The 27,935-nt window shown below is 45.9% G+C and overlaps 1 protein-coding gene across 1 annotated transcript in view; it reads left to right on the top strand.

The window, feature by feature from the left end:
- Positions 1-27,935, top strand: part of MYO5B (myosin VB) — a 197,923-nt gene that overhangs the window by 36,591 nt on the left and 133,397 nt on the right. The window contains exons 5-7 of the mRNA XM_068993666.1: positions 19,218-19,374; positions 26,183-26,326; positions 27,580-27,661. Coding sequence (XP_068849767.1) covers positions 19,218-19,374; positions 26,183-26,326; positions 27,580-27,661 — 383 coding nt within the window. The remainder of the gene's footprint in view (positions 1-19,217; positions 19,375-26,182; positions 26,327-27,579; positions 27,662-27,935) is intronic.

Below are 27,935 nucleotides of genomic sequence, written 5' to 3'. Positions count from 1 at the left end.
GTGTGTGTGTGTGTGTCTGTGTGTGTGTCTGTGTGTGTTGATATGAACTGAGAATGACCTCACGCCTCATGCTTCTCATGCTTGACCAAGATGATCATCAGATTTGACCCTTCATGATGAATGTGAGACTTTTCTCAAACACATGGCCTCAAAGAAATAAGTTTTAAACTGTACACGGAATGAAAAACCTAAGAAATTAAAACATTAACATCTTTTATTTTTAAGACTTTTTAAGAACAAGATTGAAAGGAAGGTACAGAGATTTACCATTTAGCCTCTGCCCCCATACATGTATTCAGTTCAGTTCAGTCACCCAGTTGTGTCTGACTCTTTGTGACCCCATGAATGGCAGCACGCCAGGCCTCCCTGTCCATCACCAACTCCCAGACTTCACTCAGACTCACGTGCATCGAGTCCGTGATGCCATCCAGCTACCTCACCCTCTATCGTCCCCTTCTCCTCCTGCCCCCAATCCCTCCCAGCATCAGAGTCTTTTCCAATGAATCAACTCTTCACATGAGGTGGCCAAAGTACTGGAGTTTGAGCTTTAGCCTTATTCCTTCCAAAGAAATCCCAGGGCTGATCGCCTTCAGAATGGACTGGTTGGATCTCCTTGCAGTCCAAGGGACTCTCAAGAGTCTTCTCCAACACCACAGTTCAAAAGCATCAATTCTTCAGTGCTCAGCTTTCTTCACAGTCCAACTCTCACATCCATACATGACCACTGGAAAAACCATAGCCTTGACTAGATGGACCTTTGTTGGCAAAGTAATGTCCCTGCTTTTGAATATGCTATCTAGGTTGGTCATAACTTTTCTTCTAAGGAGTAAACATCTTTTAATTTCATGGCTGCAATTACCACCTGCAGTGATTTTGGAGCCCCCCCAAATAAAATCTGACACTGTTTCTACTGTTTCCCAATCTATTTCCCATGAAGTTATGGGACCAGGTGCCATGATCTTCATTTTCTGAATGTTGAGCTTTAAGCCAACTTTTGCACTCTCCTCTTTCACTTTCATCAAGAGGCTTTTTAGTTCTTCTTCACTTTCTACCATAAGGGTGGTGTCATCTGCATATCTGAGGTGATTGATATTTCTCCCAGCAATCTTGATTCCAGCTTGTGCTTCTTCCAGCCCAGCGTTTCTCATAATGTACTCTGCATATAAGTTAAATAAGCAGGGTGACAATATACAGCCTTGACATACTCCTTTTCCCGTTTGGAACCAGTCTGTTGTTCCGTGTCCAGTTCTAACTATTGCTTCCTGACCTGCATATAGGTTTCTCAAGAGGCAGGTCAAATGGTCTGGTATTCCCATCTCTTTCAGAATTTTCCACAGTTTATTGTGATCCACACAGTCAAAGGCTTTGGCATAGTCAATAAAGCAGAAGTAGATGTTTTTCTGGAACTCTCTTGCTTTTTCGATGATCCAGTGGATGTTGGCAATTTGATCTTTGGTTCCTCTGCCTTTTCTAAAACCAGCTTGAACATCTGGAAGTTCACGGTTCACGTATTGCTGAAGCCTGGCTTGGAGAATTTAGCCTCCCTCATTATCCACATCCGCCGCCAGAGTGGTCCATTTGTTACAGCTGATGAACCTATATTGACTCGTCAGAAGTGTGTAAAGCCTGTAGTGTAGCTTAGGGGTCATACTTGGTGTCATTCTTGGTGTTGTATACTCTATAGGTTTGCACAAATGTGCGATGACATGTATCCATCATTATGGTGTCATGTGGAATATTGTCACTGTCCTAATAAAAAGTCCTCTATGCTTTACCTAATCATCCTCCACCACCCCTATCAACTGCTGATCTTTTGACAGTCTGCATAGTTATATGTTTTCTAGAGTGCCATATAGTTGGAATTGTACAGTAAGAAGCCTTTTCAGATTGGCTTCTTTAGTTGAGTAATACACATTTAATTATCCTCCATTGTCTTTTCATGGCTTGATATCTCATTTCTTTTTAGCACTGATTAATATTCCATTTTCTGGATATGCTACAGTTTATCCATTCACCTGCTGAAGAGCATCTTAGTTGCTTCCAAGTTGGGGCAATTATGAATAAAGCTGCTGGAAACAGCTGTTTGCAGGTTTTTGCATGGATATAAGTTTTCAATCAATGTGTCTTTTAAAGGAACATGCTACATGCAAATGTGAAGTTTTTCATGGCATAAGGAAAGTACACTAAAATGGATAGAAGTATCATCAAACAAAAGGATATGAGTGACTGAAGGGGGAAAACCATTCTAAAAGCATCCCATTTGAACTCATTTGAGGTTGGATGACCAAAACAGAAACAAAAGAGCTACCTGAATCAGTCAGTTCAGTTGCTTAGTCATGTCCGACTCTTTGCGACCCCATGAATCGCAGGACGCCAGGCCTCCCTGTCCATCACCAACTCCCAGAGTTCACTCAGACGCACATCCATCAAGTCAGTGATGCCATCCAGCCATCTCATCCTATGTCGTCCCCTTCTCCTCCTGCCCCCAATCCCTCCCAGCATCAAAGTCTTTTCCAATGAGTCAACTCTTCACATGAGGTGGCCAAAGTACTGGAGTTTCAGCTTTAGCATCATTCCTTCCAAAGAAATCCCAGGGCTGATCTCCTTCAGAATGGACTGGTTGGATCTCCTTGCAGTCCAAGGGACTCTCAAGAGTCTTCTCCAACACCACAGTTCAAAAGCATCAATTCTTTGGCACTCAGCCTTCTTCACAGTCCAACTCTCACATCCATACATGACTACTGGAAAAACCATAGCCTTGACTAGACAGACCTTTGTTGGCAAAGGAATGTCTCTGCTTTTGAATATGCTATCTAGGTTGGTCATAACTTTTCTTCCAAGGAGTAAGCGTCTTTCAATTTCATGGCTGCAGTCACCATCTGCAGTGATTTTTAGTCGTATTGAAATTCCCATATCAGGTCCTATGTTAAGAGATGCTTGAATTTTCCAAAACTGAAAGTTTAACATTGTGGTATGTTTTAGGAGTTAGGAAAGTCAAATCAGTCTACAGTCAGTTTCTTTTAGCAGTTGATAAATACTTGACATAAAAGGTGTACTGTTTTATTTGTCAGATAAAATACCTCAGAATTAAGGAATTTAATTAATCCATCTTAGCTAATTAAAAATGGCACCAAAAATAACTTATTAGAGACTGAAGAGATTAGAATTGTTCCTGAATAGTATGCTGTCTTACCTTTTACACTTAATCTTAACCAAAAGGCCAAGAAGTGATTGCTCTCACCTTCTGACTCAACAGGTAGATTTTGATGAGCTCAAAATGAAGGGGATTTTCAGTGCCTATCCTTCAAGTATGCAAAGCTACACACACTTTCAAGTATGCAAAGCTACGCATACTTTCAAGTATGCAAAGTATCCTTCAAATATGCAAAACTTCTATTATAACCAAGAAAAATTTAAGCATGTTCACACTAAACACTGTCTGTGAATATTTCTATTTACCTGTAATGCCCCCCAAAGTGGCAACAACCCAAATGTCCTCCAACTGAAAAATGAAAAACAAAAATGTTATATCTGTAGAACAGAATGTTGTTCGGCCTTAAAAATTAGGAGTGATGAACTGACACATGCAGCAACATGGATAAACTTTGAAAACAGACTAAATGAAAGAGACCATTCAGAAGATCATGGTTCCCTTCACATGAAAGTTTAGAATAGGGAGAGGCAGAGAGTGGATTAGTGAATGCCTGGCGTCAGGGGGACCGATGGGAAGTGACTGGGAATGGACAGAGCTTCTTTTTGTAGTGACGACAAAGTTCTCAGATTGATTTTGGTGATGGTTGCACAATTCTGTGAATATACTAAAAATCATTGAATTTATACAGTTTAAATGGGTGAACCATATGATATTTGAATCATATCTCAGTAAAGCTGTTACCTCCCCCCCCCCAAAAAAAAAATTAATAAAAGGCAGAAAGCAGATGTAGGGATGCTATTTTACAGAAAAGGTGAGCAGGAACTACATTTCTTAAATGGGAACACTTGATATCATCATACTAGACTTGATAAATGAGGTTGAGACAGGTGGGATGAGAACAGGGCGATAACTGTAAATAATACTATGTTGTGAAGAATCCTGTCCAAAAACATTTGTTTGTAGTTCAGTAGGTATACACCACCTGGAGAAGAATTCAGTACCATACATGCTAACCAATATGTATATAAATCTGTTTATTTAGAAGTGGGTTTCTCCAAGTTGTAAGCCTGATTTATAGATTTAAGCTTCATTAAGTATAAAACACGGGTTTAACAAGAAAACATTTAGGTCTTGAGTTCACATAGGACTAGATCCTGAGAGTCAGGCACAGCAAAGAAATGAAGCTGGAAGAGAAGAGGATTAAAGAGGAAACATTTGAGCAGCTGGGCAGAAAGGCCCATCTCAGACTCGAGGTTGTCAGCTCTCTGAACTTGCTTTCCTGGGTTCTGAAGGCCTTGCCCACTGCGTGACACCTCTCATCTTTGGCCCTTTCCCTGTGTCCCTTTTCCACGAGTCAAGAAGCCTGAACATGACTCAGCAAAATGCACCAGGCTGTGGTTGCTGAGCAGGTTGGCCGAGTAAGCCTCCCAGTCTTGGAGCTTTGTAGTACTTCCAGGCCCCGGAGGAGACCATGGTATCAGCAAGAATGTTAGGATGCTCCAGGTCAGCATTTTTATGAATATGGGGTGGAGTACAATCTTGGCACTCAGATCAGAGAAGGAAAACGTGTTCCTTCCAACGGGAGCACCTTCTCCCAGCAGGAGCACCTCCTTCCAGCGGGAGCATCTCCTTCCACGGGTGATGCTCACTCACAGTGGGGGTGCAGGGAGGAGTGCTCCAGTAGATGAGGTGATAAAATGTGACTACCTGGGTCCTCACAGATAGGTGGTAACTGACTCCCAGGAAGCTGGGCTTCCCTCTCCCTGAGCACACCTGCTGCTCCAGTGTGTCTGTAACTTACCATTTAAAACTCCTGTGGATCTTGATAAATGGCACTAAAAATAACACTAAAAGACTTCACCATTTGGGATTTTTGCAACTGACAAGGGGCTTTTTCACAACCATTACTAAAAACAGCCAGATCGCAGCATTTAAGCTTTATTAAAGGAAAGCCTAGAATGTTTTTTTTTTTTTTTTTAACGATTTGAACAGCAAGCAAATTCTGGTCCTGGGAGTATTTGAGGATTATTTTAATTAAATTACCTGGCCCTTAAAGCCTGTGAATATTCAGAACTCAAAATCTTCCCAAAGTCAATTAGCTGCATTAGAACAGTCCTTCTGCTTGTAGGGAGACATTGTCGAATTTTTGACACAAAACGAAGTTTATTGTAACATAGGATTCTTTTCCCCACAATAAGGAAGGTTTTTGCATAAACTACTCTGAACTGCTCCCCCTCCCCCCAGCTTATCCTTCAAGAAAAAACAAGGGGAAACTCTCCTAAGTCGCCATCCTGTGAAGCTACTGCACAGCTAATTCCTAACTCTGAGCTTCTCTTCCGTCGCTGAGAACTTGTAGCTCTTGGTAAAGATGAACCTGAAGGCAATCGACATTGACATCTAACAAGTTTCTCCAGGGGTCTTTCTCTCGGGTCTCAGCCCTCGTGGATCTTAGACTGTTGGAGTTCTCTTCTGTACTTTGCAGCACAATGCTGTCTTTTGTTCTAGGTGTGCTGGGTGTCCCTCTGAGAGTCAGCTCCTCAAGGGAGCTGTTCTCAAGTACTTCCTTGGAAAGCTCAGAATGGGACCCCATGCAGGTATGTAGTAAAGAATTGCCACCTGACTGGTGGACAGCTGAGTCCCCTTTCCCATCACCATGGTTTTTTTTTTTTCCTCCCCTTTTGACTGCTGAGAGGTTTGTAGACACTCAAGTTGAGCTTAGAGATTCCTGATTCAGAAGTCAAACTGTAATTCGTGGGTTCTTGCCCACACTGACCCACCACCCTGTCAGACGGCATGTAGGCTGTAACCTCTGGGAAGTGTTGAGTGCCACACCCTTGGCTGGGCTTGACTGAGGAGGGGGATGGAGCCATTGGGACTTTGTCAAGGAAACCTTGGCTTTGGATAAGGTACTTTCTTCCACTTTGTACAGGTTATTGGGCCTGGAAAGTGGGTGAGAGCGTGTTGCGTAACCTGCCTCCCGTGGTCAGCAGGAGGGTAAACTGATGTTGTAGATGTGATCGTGTTGTAGAGTTGACACTGACTGCTGTGAACTTTGATCATCCCTGTTACCTGGGTTTTCTGTTGGGTAACTCTTGGCCACTTACAATATAAAAAGGCCTTGAGAGAGGGCAGGGAGGTGAGCCATCAGTAGGTACTATCTGTCAAGATCTCAGTTACTCTCTCACCCAGCGCTATAACTGCAGGTCCTGTGATCCTCTCCAGAAGATAGTCGATTTTGGGCCTGAAGCTGCTGTTGCGGGAGTTCAGAACTTGATACAAGTGTACAGCTGATGCCTGAACAATGTGGGGTTTGGGGCACCAACTCTGCACGGATGAAATCCTCATATAACTTAGAGTTGGCCCCTACCATCCATGGGTGCTCCCATTTAACCTGCCACAAGTTGTCCAGTACTGTAGTATTTACTTGGAGAAGGCAATGGCACCCACTCCAGTACTCTTGCCTGGAAAATCCCATGGATGGAGGAGCCTGGTAGGCTGTAGTCCATGGGGTTGCGAAGAGTCGGACACGACTGAGCGACTTCACTTTGACTTTTCACTTTCATACACTGGAGAAGGAAATGGCAACCCACTCCAGTATTCTTGCCTAGAGAATCCCAGGGATGGGGGAGCCTGGTGGGCTGCCATCTCTGGGGTCGCACAGAGTCGGACACGACTGAAGTGACTTAGCAGCAGCAGCAGCAGTAGTATTTACTACTGAAAAAAAAATCTGTGTGTCCCTGTTCCCACGCAGTTCACACTTGTTGCTGAAGGGCCAGCTGTAGTTGGTTCACTTATTAAAATGGTTTCATCTGCCGTCTTAACAGCTCACGGAGTGGATGCAGGTGGGGAAGATGCCTTGGCTGAGCTCACAGGAGTGGGGCTGGCACATTTAGACCTGCAGGTAGCATTTCCCAGATGAGACAGATCTAAGAATGTATTGAAAGTGTGGGCTGAGAGAAGGGAGAAGCCTTTCTCAAGTTTACTTTTGTTAGGGGTACTTTTGAGAGCGATGAGTTTTCCTGACAGCATAATGAATTATTGACTTGCTTTCCATTATTAGGTCTTTCAGCTCATTAAAGTGAGTCTTTCTTTAGAGGACTCAGAAGTGGTTAGAGACCCACTGGGTATTCTAGGACCCACAGACTTGGGATGTTGTACTAAAGAAACCCATGTATGAGTGTGCTACTGGTAAATAACCAGAGCTACCATTCAGGTGCATTTGCTCTGAGCCCAGCAGTTCCATGTAGATAATTCCAACATTATCTACTAAGCTGTGAGGTCAGTTCTGTCTTTGCTTGAATGCCTTCAGTTTGAAGCAGATTGTTTTATGAAGTGACCTCTTATGTGCTTGAACACATGATGTGTTTGAAGGGTCCTTGCATCATAGAAAGAGTGCTGGGCTGGATGTCCAAGCTTGTGCACTCAGTGGTCTAATTTTTTTAAGCTGTGTAGGGAAAACACTGTGAAGGTCGAGCCTTTATTTTTATAACTGAGTAGACCTCACAGCAGAATTAGCCTGATATGTTTAATGATGTTCATAATCATTGTGCTACATGATGATTTAGGCATAAACATTAAGTAGCTGACACAAATGACTGCAATTAGTAGTGCCCTTCTGTAGCCAGACTCTCTTTTGCTTCTCTTTTTTCACTTAGAGCATGTTCACTCATCGTGAACTGTTGAATGTCTCTGGGCACCAGCCTCTGGTTGGTCCTCAGTCTGCCCTGGGGCCTGTCAGCTGCTAACATAGCCGGGCGCTTTCCCACCTCCACTCGATCCTGAGTGTCTCATACGTGAAAGGCTGGACGGTTTCTGGGCCAGGAGGCTGGGGTGGTTGCATTTAGGAGAGGAAGGCTACAGAAGAAGCTAAACCCTGTGAGAGCCTCTCCAGTGGGGACCTGTCAGAGCCTTTGTAGCAGCTGGAGGGTGAGATGGATCTGCAGACACTGTCTCTTGAGCCAGCTTTTTTCCCTCTAGAATAGACTCCCCAGAACAACTAAAGCAGATTTGGCCTTAGGTCCAGGTGCTATATAATTTCATGGCCACATGAGAAAATCATGAACTTCAAACCAGCCAAGGGATAGTGATGCTGGGTGCTCAGACCAGCAGCATCAGTATCACTCAGGAACTTACTAGAAAGTACACCTCAAAATCCTTGCCCTGCTAAGGGCGATGTTGGACTGTTCAGAGCAATAAGATGCAGACACTGAGTGTCAGTCTTTTGGTGAGCTTTGAGGCCTGAAAGTTTATATACCAACTTGCGCTACAATGTATTCCAGTGGAGAGAACCTTGCCCCTTATCCTAGGAGTCTCTGAAATCTACCTCCCACCTCTATCAGCGCACTTAGTGATGTTTCTTATTGGCCCTTGAAAAATGCAGCAGAACTGACAAAACGTGGGCATGGTTTCCTTGAAAAGTCATTGTCATTAATGCTGTGCAAAGAGGCATGATTTTGCAATCAGGAAAAGAAAAACATTTTTTAAAAGGGAAGGAGGGACTCTTAACCATTTTTGTTCCATTTGAAACATTTAAATGTATCAAATATAATATGTACAATTGCAAAGGACTGATTATACTGAACTTAACAAATTATTTTGGAAGTTTGTGATAAAGTAAATATAAGGTATGGTTAATGCATTAGTGGCAGATCTAATAATAACCATAATTTTGAAGTAGTGATGAGTGTAAATATTTAATGATATCTGCAGCAATTGTAATATAATATGGTGTCAAAGTCACTGCTGCTGCTGCTGCTAAGTCGCTTCAGCCGTGTCCAACTCTGTGTGACCCCATAGACGGCAGCCCACTAGGCTCCTCTGTCTCTGGGATTCTCCAGGCAAGAATACTAGAGTGGGTTGGCATTTCCTTCTCCAATGCACGACAGTGAAAAGCAAAAGTGAAGTCGCTTAGTCATGCCCAACTCTTAGCGACCCCATGGACTGCAGCCCACCAGGCTCCTCCGTCCATGGGATTTTCCAGGCAAGAGTGCTGGAGTGGGGTGCCAAGACAGGTCCTGCTAATTCTGCTCCCTGTTTTTGACTATTCTTTTTTGTTTATTTTTTAAACTGAAGTATAGTTGATCTGGGGCTTCCCTGATGGCTCACATGATGAAGGATCTGCCTGCAGTGCAGGGGACCCAGTTTCAATCCCTGGATTTGGAAGATCCCCTGGAGAAGGGAATGGCAACCCACTCCAGTATTCTTGCCTGGAGAATTCCATGGACAGAAGCTACAGTCCATGGGGTTGCAAAGAGTTGGACGTGGCTGAGTGACTAACACAGCTGATTTACAGTGTTATGTTAGTTTCTGGTATATAGCAAAGTGATCTTGTTATATATATATATTTTTTTTTTCTGATTCTTTGCCATTATAGGTTATTGCAAGATATTGAATATAATTCTCTGTACCATATAGTAGGACCTATATCATATGTGTAACAGTGTGTGTCTGTTAATCCAGTGTGTATCCCTCCCCATTTGCCCCTTTGATAATCATAAGTTTGTCTTCTGTGTCTGTGTGTCTGTTTTATAAATAAGTTCATTTGTGTAATTTTTTTAGATTTCACATTTGGCTATATTCTTAATTGGCAGAAATGTTAAAATTGTTAGAATTTAGTAAAACTAAATGGAGCCGTGCTTTCTATTCCGTTTAAGTTCATGATGCCCCTGAATTCTATTCGTGAGCGTGTTGGGAATTTGTAGAGCCCAGGTGCAGAACGCTGGAGTGAAGCTCTGAGTCTCCCCGCTCGTAGGCGCTGGCAGGCCACAGCGTGCTCTGCCCTGCTCGCGCATCTGTGCGCTTCTGACTCCAGTGCCGACTGACCTGCACTGTTGCTGCCACTGGGTGGGTATCAGTCACATAAGTCTAGTCAATGAGGACGCTCTACTTTAATTTCTAAGTGACCTGTAATAAACCATTAACTGGAACTTAGACTTAAATGTAAAGGCTCCTATAGTTTACAGCCAGGAAGAACGGTTAAAAAACTCACACGTTATGCACTGTTTAGCCTCTTAAAGTTAGTCTTTGTTTTAAGGTCAGTGTTATATGATATTAGGCTAATAGCAACCATGAATAAGTTACAAGGTATTTGAATGTCTACAAGTACCTGAATATATTTATATCGTGACCCGTTTAGTTAAGCTGTTGAGCAGTGGTTCTTAATCCTAGCAGAACTAATGTTGTAGCAGAACATCAGAATCCTTGTGGAATTAAAACAAAACAAACATCTGGGCTCTACCCCAGACGTTGTGATCCAGGCGATCTGTTGTGGGGTCCACTGGGGGAGCTTCCTGAGCGCCACATGTGTGTGCTCCTAGTGTGCAGCCAGGGCTGAACAAGCGACGGTTCTTTGTAGTCCAGTCGTTGCCAGAGGCCATGACTTGCCTGTTGGGGTCCGAGTGCCCTAAACTTCACCCTCTTCCTGGAACACCATTTCTCTCTTTTGCATAGCCTGGCGCCTCTGCCTGGAATGGCCTCTTGGGATAAATCACAAAGGGCCTGGGATGCTGCGGGTCCTGATGCAGACACAGGCCCCAGTGTCTCATGAGAGGTGCTCAGTGGGACCTACGTGCATGCTTGCTCAGCTGTGTCTGACCCTTCTCAACCCCACAGACTGTAGCCCGCCGGGCTCCTCTGTCCATGGAATTCTCCAGGCAAGAATACTGGAATGGGTTGCCATGCCCTCCTCTAGGGGATCTTTCCAATCCAGGGATCGAACTCACATCTGACTTACGTATGTTCAAATGAGTGTTTTGGAAACATCTTTCCAGTGGCAGTGAGGAGAATGGATTGAGTAGGGGCTGACGTAGGCAGGGGAGGACCGGTTACGATACTGTGAAAGGACCAGGAAAGAAAGGATGAGGGACAGGACGTAGGGGATGGATTAAAAAGAGGATCGAGGCAGTACAGTCAACTTTGCCTGGTGGTGTAAGGAGCAGAAAAGAGTCAAAGGCCCTTCCCAAGTCCCCGTCTCATTGCCGTATGGGGCGCCAAGCCATGTGCTTGAGGAGTAAGGACAAGGAGCAGACTGGAGGGCGGGGGGGGAGCTTGGTCCTGGGTATGGAGGCTTCGAGGGGAGAGCTGTGCAGCCTCTGTGTGTCACTGTTGCTGCACATATGTGCTTGGCTCTTGGGAGAGATCTGGGTTGGGGTGTAAATCTGAGAGTGGACAGCTTTGGGGTGGTGTTTGTAGCGATGAGGTAAGATGAGATCATGTTAGACGCAACCTGGAGAGGTGAGAGGAGATGCTGAAACTGACATTCAGGGTTCTCCTAAATTTAAAAGATGAATGGATGAGGCCGGCTCTAGAAGAGAAATCGAAGAAGACCTTGTATCTCCTGGTAGCCTGGCAAAGAGAGTGCAGTGAAGAGAAAGAGGATGGGCTTTAGACTGAGGTGCTCAGATGCACCTGGCTTCAGATACTACTGTGAGCTAGACTGCTGACCCACAAGAAGCCTTTTTACCTGAATATTACCTGGATGTGTTCCTTTACTGTAAAGTAATTCCCAGCACCAAGTGAAAGAGAGCTTCAGAAGTGTTTATTTGGTACTGCAGGTAATCTTGCCCAGATAATCCCATAGACAGAGGAGCCTGGTGGGCTACAGTCCACGGGGTCACAAAGAGTTGGACATGACTGAGGAACTAAGCATGGCACAGCACAAGATAACATGGACCAAATAATTCTGTTAAATATAAAATCACAGGAAACACTTGCCTCTGTTGCTCAGTTCAGTTCAGTTGCTCAGTCATGTCCGACTCTTTGTGACCCCATGGACTGCAGCACACCAGGCCTCCCTATCCATCACCAACTCCTGGGGTTTACTCAAACTCATGTCCATTGAGTCAGTGATGCCATCCAGCCATCTCATCCTCTGTCATCCCCTTCTCCTCCCGCCTTCCATCTTTCCCAGCATCGGGGTCTTTTCCAATGAGTCAGTTCTTTGCATCAGGTGACCAAAGTATTGGAGCTTCAGCTTCAGCATCAGTCCTTCCAATGAATGTTCAGGACTGATTTCCTTTAGGATGGACTGGTTTGATCTTCTTGCAGTCCAAAGGACTCTCAAGAGTCTTCTCCAACACCACAGTTCAAAAGCATCAGTTCTTTGGCGCTCAGCTTTCTTTATAGTCCAACTCTCACCTCCATACGTGACTTCTGGGAAAACCATAGCTTTGACTAGATGGACCTTTGTTGGCAAAGTAATGTCTCTGCTTTTTAATAAGCTAACTAAACCCACAGATTTCTGAATTTTCAGGGGTATTTTCAAGATTAGCAAGTACCTGCAGTTGATGTGAACTATTAATTAATATTCCTCACAGCTCAGCTGTAACCTGGATCTGGAATCAGAGTTCAGGAATAGCAGGAGGTCTTAGGGCTCATCTTCCAGCCCTTCCAGTTTAAGAGCAGAGGTACTGGGACATCTCCATCCACACCGAGGAGACCCCCACCCCATTTCAGTGTCACTCTGCCCTGCTTATCTTCCAGTGAGGGGTGGGCTTGACTGAGTTCCCAGAGGTTCTTTCTGTGATCCTTTCACATGTGAGAGGAGGCAGCCTCTCCTGGGAACAGCAACTAAGTGGAAGGAGACGGATTCATTTCACTGCTTCTTGTATCACACTACACCTAGGAGGTTTATCAATAGAACTTAGCACCCAGAGGGCCACCGTGAGACTAAAGTGCAAACATGATACTTGGCTATGAAATGCACTAAGTACGTAGCCCCCGCATTGTCAGAAGGTTCAATTTCCTCTTATTGACTGGGCACTTAGGACTCTGACTGCTAACTACCAATTAAGCAGTTTCCCATGAATATTTATGGCTGCCTTCCCTACTGACTTGATTTCTAGACTGTGAGCACATAGCCCTGCCTGGGAGAGGGGAAGGTGTGGCAGATAGGTCACTGGTGCCTGATGGCAGAGATGCTCAGGGATGCTGCTGTGCCTGCCTCACACCCCGAGCCTGCCTAGGCCCCGAGCATGGAGGGCCGCAGACATAGGCATTCTCTCTCTAGCTGCCCAGGACATATCTCCTCATTCCCACGTAGAGCCTGGCTTTCTTGTTGACTGGGTTTATGGGATCCCTGACTTGGCACTTTCTGGGCCCAGCCCCTTCTCACAGCAGAACCGTTCTTTCTCATGCCCCAACCTTGGGAGAAAATCTTTAACTTTAGACTCACTGGAACTGTGAGGCTCTGTTTAGAGCCCCAGACAGCCTCACTCTGTACCTTTTTTACCTAACTGACTGTTGTTCTGTCGCTACGTCATGTCCAACTTGTTGCAACCTTGTGGACTGCAGCACCCCAGGCTCCTCTGTATCTCTAAGAGTTTGCTCTAATTCATGTCCATTGAGTTGGTGATGCTATCTAACCATCTCAGCTTCTGCTGCCCCCTTCTCCCTTTACCCTCAATCTTTCCCAGCATCAGGATCTTTTCCAAGTATTCAGCTCTTCACATCAGGTAGCCAAAGTATTAGAGCTTCACCTTCAGCATTAGGCATTCTAATGAGTATCCAAGGTTGCTTTCCTTTAGGACTGGCTGGTTTGATCTTCTTCCTGTCCAAGGGACTCTCAAGAGTCTTCTTCAATACCATAATTCGAAAGCATCAATTCTTCAGCACTCAACCTTCTTATGGTCCAACTCTCACATCCATGCATGATTTCTGGAAAAACTATAGCTTTACCTAACTTTATCTCCATCCTAGCTTATCTCTGTCCCCAAACCTTACTTTTTGCTTCCCATAGAACCTGTTTTTTTTCCCTCCCAATGTGACTCTGCCCTCTACCTGACTTTTCCTGACTTTCCCACTCTAATGGGGTTTTGAGATTATTTTGTGTTAATATAATTGTGTTTGTATCCCTAGGCATCATATTTCTTTTTTATTGTTGAGTTTTAAAGAAAATATCATACCATATATAGTATTATCAATTGTTTTTTTAGCTGGCATGCTGCTAAGATTCATTTTAATTGTCTTCCTAGCATGTCTCCTAGTTATTAACTCTGTCCATGGTACTGACACAAATGTCTGTGTTGAACAGAAATTCTTGATTAAAAATTCTTTGTATCCCCACTGTCTGGTGCAAATGTTTTTTTCTTTTTTAACCATAGGAGATGGTCTGCATTGGGATGATGGTGTTGAAAATGTAATTACAGACTAGACAGACACAGACAGGCAAGAAACAATAGATTGATTATCCCATTAGTGACTAGACTGTATTCTACTGACACACCTAAATTTTCAGATGATTTGTTACTGGAGTGGGAAATGATGGAGGGACTTAATGATGTGTGTTCAGAGACAGGGCGTCCTTCCTGCTAGGCGAGGCTCAGGCCGGGCATTCCCTCCTTCCTGTTTAGCAGCTCCACTGTGTGTCAGGGGCTTTGGCAGGTCTTGTTCCCACCTCTTCCTGCCTCTCAGGGAGTGCCCAGTCCACGGAAAGAGAGCTGCACCTCTTTGAAGCTTGGGGCCCCCACAGGGAGCCCCCTTCCCATGGATGAGCTCCGGAGACTGAACTCAGGGCGGGAACCACAAAGTTTGGTTTGTGGGCAGTAAATTGTACACCTCTAGGGGGCACCGTGGCCTCAGTCTATGAAGACCACCATCCGTGATAGCCCTTGCTGTCTTGACACAAACCAGGTGCTGGCCTGTCCATCCAAGCCCCGCATCTGAGACTGGCCATCATGGAACTTACGTTCTAATGGGAAAGACAAGGATAGAAGGAGAGCTAAGTAGATAAGGAAAATATTAGTAAACTGTATGCTGAGTGCTAGGAAGGTAGGGTGGTCAGGCGGGGGCTTCTGACCACCCTAAAAGAAGTGATGTTTTAACTGAGGAGGTGGTGCTGTGCCAGCCAGCACTGACACCTGATTCCTGTCTAATGTCTCAAGGCTAGAGTTGTTGGAGGGATTCACCAGTGGTGCTTGGTTACACACGAAGGTGCTATAATGGTGGTGTAGAGGTGTCACAGAACACCCCAGTGGGAAATTGTCCAGGGTAAGGAAGTCTGTGTTCAAGTTTGCATTTGGTGTCTTACTAGCTGAGAACTCTGGGAATATCCCTGGATCTTCCCAAACTTCATTTTTATCCTCGTTAAAAATGAGAAGACTGGGGGGCTTCCCTGGCGGTCCAGTGGTTAAGACTCCAAGCTTCCACTGCACAGAGCTCGGGTTCAAACCCCTGATTGGGAAACTAAGATCCCGAATGCCGTGGCCCAAAGACAAAATAAAAACACAGCGACATCTTAATATTTATATTATTAAAATGGATTTTTTTAAATGAGAAGACTGGTACCCAGTAGTCGTATGAGTCCTAAACAGAAGACTCTTGGGAGTCCCTTGGACTGCAAGGAGATCCAGCCAGTCCATCCTAAAGGAAATCAGTCCTGAGTATTCATGGGAAGGACTGATGAAGCTGAAACTCCAATACTCTGGCCACCTGAGGCGAAGAGCTGACTCATTGGAAAAACCCTGATGCTGGGAAAGATTGAAGGCGGGAGGAGAAGGAGACGACAGGGGATGAGGTGGTTTGATGGCATCACTGACTCAATGGACATAAGTGAGTAAACTCCGGGAGTTGGTGATGGACAGGGAGGCCTGGCGTGCTGCAGTCCGTGGGGTCGCAAAGAGTTGGACACGACTGAGCGACTAAACTGAACTGACTGAAGCAAGGCATAACATGGCTAAATGTAAATTGGTGGTGGTAATTAATTACAATGAGAAGTAGTAATGTGTGAGTGGCCATAAGGCAGACTCTGTTTGAGTACCAGCCACTGAGATTTGTGAGATCAAAGAAGGGAAAATCAAGTTGAACTGAAATCGCTTCAAGCAGATTAAAAGTAGGAAGGAAAAAGAAAGCCCCATGTGGCTTGAATGGAGCGAACAAAGAGAAGTGTGGCACATGATAAAGCTGGAAAGAGAGGTGCTGGTTCATGGAGAGTATTGAACAGGATTCCGGAGCTGGGATCTTAGAGGGCAGAGGGGTGCCATTGGACGGCTTAAAGCAGGGGACGAGGTTCGACCTCATATTCACTACAAAAGGTCATCGAAGGAGGGTGTGTTGATATTACAAGACGATGGCAGCAAAAGTCAGAAAGCTGTTATTGTATGCTTGTTAGAGATGATGGCTGGGACTCACAGGTCCAGAGAGCAGAGCAGAATGTCTTGGGAGGTGAATTCAGTGAGACACACTGGCTTGAGGGAAAGGGAGGAATCCACAGTGACTGCCAGGATTCTAGATGAAGTGGGCGAGTGCAGGCTGGTGCCCCTTACACGGAGAAGGCTTGGGTGGGGTAACAGGGAGCCATGGAGAGTCTTTGGCACTAGGAATCCTGCAGGTTCAAGGTTAAAGCCAGTGCCTGCTCTCCTGGAGCTCTCGTTCAGTGACTGGCATGTGGTCACATGGTGCCAATTAGAGCAGGGGTTCCGGATGAGGGTACTGATGTCACACACGTCCAGGGGCGTGCTGGCCTTGTTGTCACAGCTGGGCGGTATATCTGGAGCTCTTCTGGGGCTTCCCTCAGTCGGAGATGGCTGAAGCAGTGCTTCCTGGTGGTTCTGCGCCTGTTGCTGGTGGGGAGGCCAAGGATGATGCTTTCTTCTCTGCAGAAAACCCAAACAAGACCGCACTTCAGCACGATGTCCCCAAAGTCCCTGCAGTGGCTCCCTGGCCGATCAGTGCTCTGCAGTGGGGACCTCAGGTGCCTTGACATCCACTTTCCCCACCCCCCCTTCCCTGCCCAGGGGGCCCCCACCCAGATATGGGGATGGAGAAGAGGCTGGCCTTGCTCGGGGAACCCCAGGTGCTGCAGTGGTTTGGTGGGAAATTTTTACCGGAAGAGCAGAAGGTTGAGCAGCAGTTAAATCTCGCCTCTCAGGTGTCCAAGACAGGGATGCAGTGTGAGCCCAGGGATGGGAGGTGGGCTTGTTGGTTGCTGGTGTTCTGCGTGGGAGCTGGAGAGCGGCTGGTTCTCATCCCAGGAGTCCTGTGCCCCTGCCTGATGCCCAGGCCTTCAAAACCAACTAGTTTCCCCATCTCTCCCCACCTCCTCAGACCTCCCTATTTTCTGGGACACAATATTGAAATTAGGCCAGTTGATAACCCTGCATTGGCTTCTGAGTGTTCAAGTGAAAGGTCGAGTCTGTCCATGCAGCAGACTTCATTGTTTTATCTTAAGAAATTGCCACAGCCACCCCTACCTTAAGCAACCACCACTCTGATCAGTCAGCAGTAAAACCCCCAACAACCAAAAGACTGCAACTGCCTGAAGGCTCAGAGAGTGCTTAGCATTTTTTTTTAATAAAATGTTTTTAAATTAAAGTATGTGCATTTTTTTTTTTTTTTTGGAATAATGCTCTTATGTACCTTCTGGGCCTCCTGCATTCCAGGCAGATTCTTTACCATCTGAGCCACCAGGGAAGCCCCTTAATAAATTACATCATAGTGTAAATATCTGCACTGGAAAACCAAAAAATTCACATGACTTGCTTTATTGCAATATTCTCTTTATTGGAATATTTGCTTGATTGTGGTGGTCTGGAAATGAACCTGCAGTATCTCCAAGGTGTGCCTATAAAGGGAACCTCACCTGGCTCAGGAGAAAAGGGTTTATTGAAAAGCAGAGACCCAAGTAGTAGGCTAAGTCATGTCTGTAATTGGGCTGAATGGATGGAGCCATACATTGGTTGTGTTTTTGAAGGACATTGGGTAGAATTCCATACTTATAAATATCTCCCCCACAGCCAACCCTAAGTAATGGAAAATTGAAACTGAGAGCTTTTTCCCACCCCTACTCCCTGTTACAATTTTGATCATGGAATCATCAAATGGCAAAGACAGATTAAATCACTGGGGGAGTCCCAAGTTGTAACCGTGTATTTGACAAGATGAAAAGACAGAGGTCCAAAGAAAAGAAGTGACCCAGAGTCGCACAGCAAGTAAAATGACCACACAGGGCCTGATGTCAGTGTGAGGTGAGATGGGACAATGCCTTACAAGCAGCACAGAGCAGATGACGTGAGACTTTAGAAGGTAGAGAAATAACTGCCTGCTGGGATGCCTGAGATGGGTTAGACTTTGGACGTGGGTTGGGCTTCTAAGTTACAGGTGATTTCCGGCAGTGAGAACCATCAATGGCAGAGGCTGGCAAGTTGCTCATCTTGGCTGGACTGCAGTACCCTCGTCTTATACGAAATGTAGACATCATTTCATATAGTCTCGCAGCAAATCTCTAAGATGGTATCCTCTTTAATGTGGTTAAGGCTTACAAAGAGCCTGCCGATAGCAGAGCCAGAGCTCAGGCAAGATCCTTAGACTGAAGGCCCACTGTTCTGTCCTTAGGACCATAGTTTGCCCACGCTTGTCAAAGGTTTTAGTGTTGAGCTGTGCATTGTGATGGGGTTCATCTGCTCAACTAAGGACTTTGGACTTGACTCGCTAAGTGATGAGTAGTTACCTTGATTTGAGTGGGGAAGGCACACTCAGAGCTGTGCTTTAGACACTTAATCTGGCAGGAGTGTTAGGATGAATTAGAAACCTAGGTGGTCCCTAAGTTCTAGGTGGCCACTTAGAAGAGCATGAGTGTGGTTGGAGATCAAAGCTGTAAGAGACTGGACCAAGGTAGTCTGAGGGTCAAAGAAGTAAACTACCTTGTCCAAAGTCGGACAGCTAACCAGTGGGCGTGAGGTTCAAAATCAGGTGGGTTTTACTGCCCATATTCTGGTCCTGGGCTCTCTAGCTGAGAAGGAAGCAAAGCTAATGTGTGTAGAACAAAGTGATGGTGCTCTTGCCCATCATCCCCAAGGTCAACTTACGGGTGATTACAAATAGTGTAAGATACGTATGTCCCCTTCCTCTGGGTCATAAAACAGGGTATGTGGCCTTTGTAAGTCCTTCTCAGAACTCCTTTCTTTCTCCCCCTTTCAGATCTGTGAGAGTGTATGAAGGAAGTTGGGCTGTTTCCATGCCATCCCTCACATTTATCCCTAATTTGGGCTCAGACCCTTGTCAACAGGGTCCTTGGAAGGCGGGAGTGCCTTTCCTTGGCCAGCGACTGACCAGGGCCTTTCCTTTGCAGAGACGAGAAGAACCAGTCCATCATAGTCAGCGGGGAGTCTGGAGCCGGCAAGACGGTGTCGGCCAAGTATGCCATGCGCTACTTCACCACGGTCAGTGGCTCGGCCAGTGACACCAACATCGAAGAGAAGGTCCTGGCGTCCAGTCCCATTATGGAGGTAAAGCCGTCCAGATGCCCTTGGCCTCCTTGGCTGGAGTTCCTTCTGCTGAGCGTCCAGCCTCACGCGGTCAACATTCTCACCTCTTCCCAAGAACCCATTGTCCACTGTTGAGAGAAATTTTTCAAAGGTGCCCCTAAAAGCACAGATTTGTGAATCTCCTGACCTGGAAGCCCAGGTCCCTGGTATTGGATAGAGGGTCCTCTTCATGTCTTCCTTGTCCCTTGACTCTGCCCGACTGTGTCATGACAATCCTCCCCATCTACCACCATCTCTGCCGTGTCCTGTCCCGTCCTGCCATCCTATGTCAGCAAATCAGTGTCCCACCCAATCCTTCCCACGCGGTGAGGCCCCACTGAATCAGGAGGGCAGTTCCCATGGGGTGAGGAGGCCTGGATAAAAGATCCCCTCCACTTTCCCCAAAAATGTTTGGACTTTGTCTTTTGGGGGGAGATAGAGTCAAACGCTATGTGACAACATATGATCTGTTGAATAGTCTCAAAAAATTGTTCCCTGAGTTGGCATGAACTGGCCAGGGCAGGTCCAGTCTCCATCTTCACCACCTGCACCTCCCACACGGTGGCCTCAGAGCGGCCGATGCAAGTGAGGGGTCAGAGAGATTTCCGAAACTTAGGGCTCACTATAGCGAACCATGCTATAGGGACAGAACTCCATTTCTCTTTCTCCCCCTTTCCTCTGTAAAAGTTTCCTTCTGATGGAGTTGAGCTAAATGGCTGCACCGTCCCTGGGCTAGCTTTGGTTTCTTGCCTCCAAAGCTGAGGCCCTTCATTATTCCCTGGGCTGCAGTAGGCTCTTCTGTCAGCCCCAAAGAGCCCCTTGGTTTTAGTGAGAGGAAATTCAGTTGAAGCTGAAAATTGCCAAAATAGCTTCAGATTTCTCCACACAGCCTTGAGCCCATCAGGTAAGGCACAAGGCATCAGTGTGGTTGGTCCTTCAGATTATTTTGGAGCTGAGGGAACAAGACCCTGGCTGGACCTTCTCAGGGCCCCTCTCGTTCCCTCTGCCTTTACCAACTGCAGGAAATTCTGAGTCTTGAATCATAGGGGCTCATCAATTAACCAAGCAAACTCTTCTACCTGGAGAATCCCATGGACAGAGGAGCCTGGTGGGCTACAGTCCATAGGTTTGCAAAGAGTTGGACATGACTGAAGTGACTTAGTATGCTTGTAGACAAAAGCAAGTTTCAGTATCTGTTCTTATATGATTTGGGAAATGGTCAATAAAGCTGAAGGCATTTTTACCAAACAGATTAGAAACGAGGGAAAAAAAAAACTTTTATTTGATTGCAGTTGTTCTTAAACTTGACTGTGCATCAGGATCTCCGGAGCGTTTGTGAGAGCTGATAGCTGGGCATTACTCCCAGTTTCTGATTCAGAAGGCCCGGGGAATCTACATTTATTTTAAGTTCCTTGGTGATCCTGATGCTGCTGGTCTCAGTCCCATACCCACTGAGAAACATTTATCAAATAAATGTTAAGAAGGTAGGAAGGATTCACTGGAAAATATGAAAGAAAAGGAAATAATCCCCTTTGATCCCACAGCCTGCTGATAATTGTTCAATATTTTGGTATATTTCCTTCCAGCTTTTTCACTGACTATTATATTAATAGGATTAGCCATGTCCCTTTAAGCTGCTTATGAACTCGTTGGCTATAGACATACATTAACAGATGGCTTTACCATTATTTAACTCCCTGTTGTCAGACATTGAGTTTGTAGCCTCTTTGCTCACAGCATTTGTTTAAAGCCTCAAGGTGGGGGCCTGGCCATGGGCTGGATCTGGGAGATGGTCGTGGATGTGAGTCCATGCCTCCCCCTTGGCCGTCTCCTGCACTCACATGGCTGCAGCTAGGCCAGCACTCTACAGTTAGCATCATGAATCATCTCAGGTGAGCGTGAAACCAGGATCTCAGCTTTTCCTCTGAGTTTCAAAATTCAAAATTGCAAAATTACTACTACAAAATTCACTTTGTAGTAGTAAGATTGCCAAGACACAGAGTGCCTGTTCTTTAGGAAGTAAACGAGTGATTCTGTACAAAACAGAGAAGGGAAGAAACCCTTTTGATCCCTGGTGACTAAAGGCGGTTCTTATTAGCCAGGATGGGGCCACTTCACGAAGACAGACCGCCTCATAATGAAACAGGTACAAGACACAGGCGGGATGATTTTTTTTTTTAATTTGTTGTGGTAAAACGTACATAATAGAAACATTAACAGCCATTGACGTGTACTGTTGATTGGCACTAAGTACACTCACAGTATTGTGTACCATCCAGCTCCACCATCCATGCCCAGAGTGTGTTCACCATCCAGACAGAAGCTCTGTACCCACTGAACAATGATGTCCTACTCTGCCCTCTGCTCTGGTAACCTCCACTCTCATTTCTGTCCCCGTGAAGCTGCCTCTTCTGGGTCTCGCATGCAGGTGGAATCACTGACCTCACTCCTTTGTGTGGGGCTGATTCACTGCTTTCCGGGCCTTCCCAAGCTTCATCCCTATGGCAGACGCATCCCTCCTTTGTGTCCTATTTTGTGGCCGTGTAACATTTTGTTGCATGTATGTACCACGTTTTTGTCTGTTCCTCTGTTAATGGATAGTTGGGTTGTTTCCACTTTATTGGCCAGTGTGAATAATGCTGCCGTGAACACTGGGGTGAACCTAACTGTTGGGGCCCCTGCCTTGGGAATGCTTTTTAAATCACCATGCTCTGAAATGATCTGATGTTTCCAGTGTCTATAACAGCCTGAGCAGGCTGCTGGGCTGCTGGGGAGGCATGGAAGAAATATGAGAGCAAGAGGAGGAAGAGTGTGTCCACGAACCAGCCTAATCTTGCATGATGTCATGTGAACAAATGCTACAGTGGTTTGGGTGCAAAACGTTAAATTCTACAGTTAACCAAATTGCTACTTTGGAAATCATGTGAATAAACCCAGAGGGCTCATTCTGTCAATTATGGAATTTTGTTATCATAGAGGCTCTCCCTTGGGCTATTATTGTTACATTTGAGAGAAGTATCAGATATGAACATGGAAAGGAAGAACTGTTGCCAGGAAGAACTAAAGGTGGAATCAGAGTGATGCCAAGCAGAGAAAGAGCAGATTCTGTTACTGGCCAAACCCAGCTTTTCACAAGTTCAGAGTCTTAACTTGGGCCCTGGTGTCAGGAAGCTCAGTCATCTTTAAGGCTCCTCAGAGGAATACAACCAGTACAAGGCATGTTTTAATCAGGGCACTGCTGATTCCTGATGACTCCAGCCCTGTCCCAGGGAAGGATGGCACCTCCCAACGAAGCAATCAGTTATGGTCATGCCATCACCTCGTTATTTCTGCAGCCCAGCTGCTGCAGACGCCTGCTGGGGAGACCCAGAGTTGCGGGCCATCTGAGGTGCTGGGATTCCCAGTAGGCTGTGCTAAGTGGCAGTCGTTTGAATTAAAGGCGAGTTGCGGGTGGATTGGGGTTGACTGGGCTGGAGTCAGATGATCTATTGTCAGCTTCAGAGCTCTCTGACCCCATTCTGTGTGAGAGCTTGTCACCATCCCAGGAGTGACTGGTTCACAAGTCTGCGCTGATTGGAAGGACACTGCTAATCAAGAGACTGGGGGAGCAGGGGCAGAACCCAGCCCCCACCCAGAGAGGTCACATCGCTTCTTGGGGTGACTGGAGTCTGCAGGCACACAACACCAGAAGCAAGGAAGAAGAGACTCCCCTTGTCCTGGAGAAAGAAAGGGGGCTAAACCGACAGAAACAAAGACCAGTTGTTATGTAATTTTCAGGATTTGATTTTTTTTTTTTAAGCTAAAGAAACAAGAAGGTCTATGAATATTAACCTATTCATACAAGTATCTGCCCCCATCACACCTTCCTGGCTCCCTCTCCTCTTGTTTTCTCTCATGTTTCAACATAATCTAGCCAGTGCTCATGTGTTAGGCCCCTCACATGCCCCTCTGTCCCTTTGCCCATGCTAGATTTATAAATAAAATCCCCTTTCCTTCTCCACTGGTGAAATTATACTCACCCTTTAAGATTCACTTCATCCTCCCTTCTTAAAGCCTTTCCCATTCTACTGGCATTGGCTAAGGTTCTCCCTTCTCTGTTTCCACCCTAGTTGATATGCGTCTCCTTACTGTGCAGTCCCAGTCATGTTGAAGTGATTGGTTCCAGTCCATTTTTGTTTTCCTACGTATTTGTATATGCATAAATCAAAGGGTGGTTCCATCACATGTAAGTGGTACCGTAGACTATTAACCATTTTGCAGCTTGCTTTCCACTCAGTATTCTTTTTATTTACCCATGCATTATGTTCTAATTTGCCTAGTTTAACAGCTTCATAGCATCCCATTGTATGAATAGTCCCCATTTTATCTGTTTCCCCGATAGGTAGACAGGTTGCATTTTATTGTTACACATATTCTGCATTAAACATTGTTTTGCACACCTACTTGTACACTTATGTGAGTTTCTCTAGGTAATATCTTGAAGTATGGTTGCTGGATTCTTAGGTCCTCGTATATTCAATTTTACTAGATATGCCCAACTGCTCTTAAGAATGGCTATTGCAGTTTACGTTTGGACCAGCAGTATATATGTGAGAGTTCCTTTTTCCCCTCACCATCTCACAGTATCAAAGTTCTTCAGGTAGTGCCACCCTGGACTGTCATCTTTGTCTGCATCTCTCTGATTTCCACTGAGGTTGAGTATCTGATGTTTACCGGTCATGTGATTTTCTTCTGTGAATCCCTTGTGTACGCCATTTGTTCATTTTTCAGATTTTACCTGTCTGCGTCATGTCTGTGTCTTGTTGCACTGTAGACTCGGAGATAATCAAAGGCAGGGTTTTTTATCATGTGTAGCAACTGGACTTGCTTTCCTCATGCATCAAAATGTTTTCTAAGTCAATACAACGGCAATAAATCCAGCAGGTGTTTAACAGATAAGGAACAATGTGCAAGTCCTTCACAAACGCACGGAAATTAGAAGTTCTTCATGCCCAGAGTGGAGTTTATGGGTTTGATAGTAATAATACAAACAACCCTTTCCCTTCATGGGTACCATTATATACTTTCAAAGTGCTTGTCTATCCATTATATCACTTCTCAAAGTAGCCTCGTGAGGTAAGGAGGATAGGTTGCCAGTGATCTTTAGACTGCAGGCAAGCTTTCCCAAAGCTGCCCTAAGGAGTGATCTCAGATGTGGTGAAGGTTCATTGTTTTTGGTTTTTTTTTTATGGACCATTTTTAAAATCTTTATAGCATTTGTTACAAGATTGCTTCTGGTTTTTGTTTTGGGGTTTTTTTTTTGTGTGTGTGTGTGTTTTTTTTTTTTTTTTTTTTTTTGGCTATAAGGCATGTGGGATCTTAGCTTCCCAACCAGGAATCAAACCAGATGAAGTCTTAACTGGACTGCTGGGTAAGTCCCTGGTGAAGAGAACATTCTTGTTGCCATTTTACAAATGACGAAATTTGAAATTTTTGAAATTGAGATTTGTGGGTTTTTTTTGGTTGAGGGTAGATAATCCTTTAGAGTTTCACACAAGCTGGCCTTTGCTGATTGCATCCTCCTGATGTTACCATGTTCCTTTGTCTTCTGTATGTCCCATGAAAGGGTGGTAAAATTTAAAGGCTTGGTTAGATTTAGGTTGGTTTGTTTTAAAAACCAAGAACCCTTTATTACTGATGGTGGGTGTTCCCATCAAGATGCACAGAATGCCTAGCTGTCTTTTGGTGGAGACAGCAGCCATTGCTTGTGCCTAGATCAGTTAATTCATCAGGAGTTACAGAATGGTGACGTTCAGATTCTGTTTTTCCTCTCACATTTATCAGCAGGAGTGAGTCTAGGAAGAGAAGCTTCTTCTCACTAACTAGTTACCCTGCTAGAGTCTACACAGGAAAGTTAGGGTGGATGCTAACTTCCTTATTTACTGCTTGTTTGGAGTAATGAGTTGGTTCCCTGCCATCCTCTGAAAGGTTTTCTCCTCCTTTCTTAGGAGAAGTTAAACATGGGGATTCATGTCTTAGTCTATATCCTTCGATTTGACCTGACTGTTTGAGATGTGAGAAGTCACCCACATGGGTGGCAGCTCCTGTCTGGTGGTGAGTAGTTTGGACAAGGACCGTGAAACCCAGTGGAGTGAACACAGACTGTGGACTCAGTTGTATCTGAGTTTGTATCTTGGTGTTGGCACTTCCCAGCCATGTGACCCTCAGCACACTGCTTACCTTTTCTAAGCCCAAGTTTTCCCAGAAATATGAGGGAAGTTAATAATACCCATCTCCTGGGATTCTTGCCTGGATTCAGGGAAAGTGAAGGGAGCTTGAGCCCAGGACCTGGTTCATGTTGGAGGCTTGGGAAATGGTCACTTTTACCTGTGTGTTAGGGAATGCAGCCCTCCTTGCCACTTTTCAAACAGAATTGGCTTCCTGAAGTCTGACAGTGGCCTGTCACTTGGTGCCTTGAAGCATCAGGGCTCTGTCTCAGGGTGGGGGTGGAGAGTGGTCCTCACATGCACATTTCAGGTAGGAAAAGGAAGAGGAGAAGGTCAGGGAGGTGCACCTTCCAGCTGTCTAGTCCCCTTTAGAGACCCTCAGTCAACTCTTCACGCTCACTGGCCTTCCTTAGGGGTAAAGGAAAATGAAGGTCTCTGTTTTCTTTTGCTTGAACCATTGTCATCTCAGTAACAAGTTCTAGAAGGAAGGAGGAGGGAGGGAATAGAGACGCTGCCAGGAGCATTCAATCCTGAAACTCAGGAAAACCCACCCTGTCTTGCACACCTTTGTGTTTTCTGCACAGGCCATCGGGAATGCTAAAACCACCCGCAACGACAACAGCAGCCGTTTCGGGAAGTACATTCAGATCGGCTTTGACAAGAGGTATCGCATCATCGGGGCCAACATGAGGACCTACCTGTTGGAGAAGTCCAGAGTGGTCTTTCAGGTGAGCCGTGTGACTGCGCTTTTTGTCTTTTTTCCCGGGGACGGTGCTTCCTTGCTCCATGTTCCGCTCCCTCTGCCCAAAGAACATCTCGTCTTCTGAACCTGGACTTGGATAGGCTTGTGCTTTCGGTCTTCTTTCTTCACTTTTTTTATTAATAAGTTTTCATTTATAGGTGTCAGACCTGAAAAATCGTTTATCCCGTATTGATATGTTTCAATGGGCATTGTGTTTAGATTCAGTCAGCAAACGTGTTGTCTGTGATGTGCCAGGCAGCAAAGAGAAGACATCATGTTCCTTGTGGACTTCAGAGTCTTGTGATCTGGGCAATGTCATATAGGGTCTGTGGGTTTCCTCTTTCACCAGGAAACTCACTTGGTAAGTTCTATTTTAAAAAGAAGCTATTTGGCCATTTTCTTAGTTTCCTTTACAAATAAATGGAGATCTTGCATCTCACGTGACTCGGTTCCTCTTTGCTCACCTTTGGTTCCCTCCTTCCGAATAGTCTTTGGCCTCTCCAGGACCGTCCTCCTCCTGCACCCTGGCCTCCAGTGGCGGTCGGTGCAGCTCAACCCGAGTGCAGTTCCCTCCACCCCGCAGGTTTGGTGGGACCGCCCCATTTGCGGACCACTGCAATTTCACTGTGACAGCTCAGATGGCCTGCTGGGCTGGGTATGGGTGAGACATGCTCTGACCGTGGCTATGGCTAGACTCCTCATGTGTTTTTCCTCTTCCTTGCCATCTGCACTCAGGCTTCCTGAAGCCCCTGTCCCCTGTGTAAGGCAGGTCTGGCCCTGATGTCCACTGTAAGTCCTTTCTCATCGTGGACCTTTCCCCTCGCCGTCCCAGCCTGATGATTGCAGGGGCAGAGCTTCTCTTAGTGCCAAGCCTCCCAGGGGCGAGAGGGAGCCTGCACCAGGGAAGTGACAGTCTTCCCAGCGTGAGCTAGGCAGCACGGTGGCCTGAGCCAGCGCCGACCCATGGGGCTGTCCCGGGTGAAACTGCAGGGATGCTCTGTGAGGGAGGAAGAGAGACCATGCCTTGTTTTGCTTAAGTCCAGAGGCAAACATCTTCTGGTTGGCAGAAGGGCCCCGTGACAGTGAATGCAGACTCCAGAGGTAGGAGTTGAAGGTGGCAGAGGCGTGAAGGAAAGGTCTTGACCTCTGTCCCCCAGAGCACCCTGGAGTTCGAACAGGGCAGGGGACACTCTTGGGGTCCCTGCCCCTCACACTGAGCAACTGTGTTTTCTCCTCCAGGCAGATGACGAGAGGAATTACCACATCTTTTACCAACTCTGTGCGGCTGCCAGTCTTCCGGAATTTAAGGAGCTGGCACTAAGTAAGTGAAGGGGTGCTGCCCGTTCCGGGGGCTGGGCGCTGCGGCAGCAGGGGGTGCTTCTGGGAGCTCCGCTCAGGGTCCTCCATCCTGGGGTTCTCAGCTCCGCCTCTCAGGGGGCCCAGCCCCAGACCTCTGTGAGTTTCATGCCCCCAGAGAACAAGAGGAAAAGAGGCCAGGATGGCTCAGTGTTGTGCAGAGCCTCAACAAATTAACATTCATTATTATTTTGGAAAGTATGTTTCACTCGAGACACCCTGAGAAATGTGTCCCCACC

This window comes from Capricornis sumatraensis, chromosome 21 (assembly GCF_032405125.1).
Source record: "Capricornis sumatraensis isolate serow.1 chromosome 21, serow.2, whole genome shotgun sequence".
Taxonomy (NCBI): Eukaryota; Metazoa; Chordata; class Mammalia; order Artiodactyla; family Bovidae; genus Capricornis; species Capricornis sumatraensis.
Note: the sequence above shows the minus strand (reverse complement) of the source record. Positions and strands in the feature narration are given on the sequence as shown.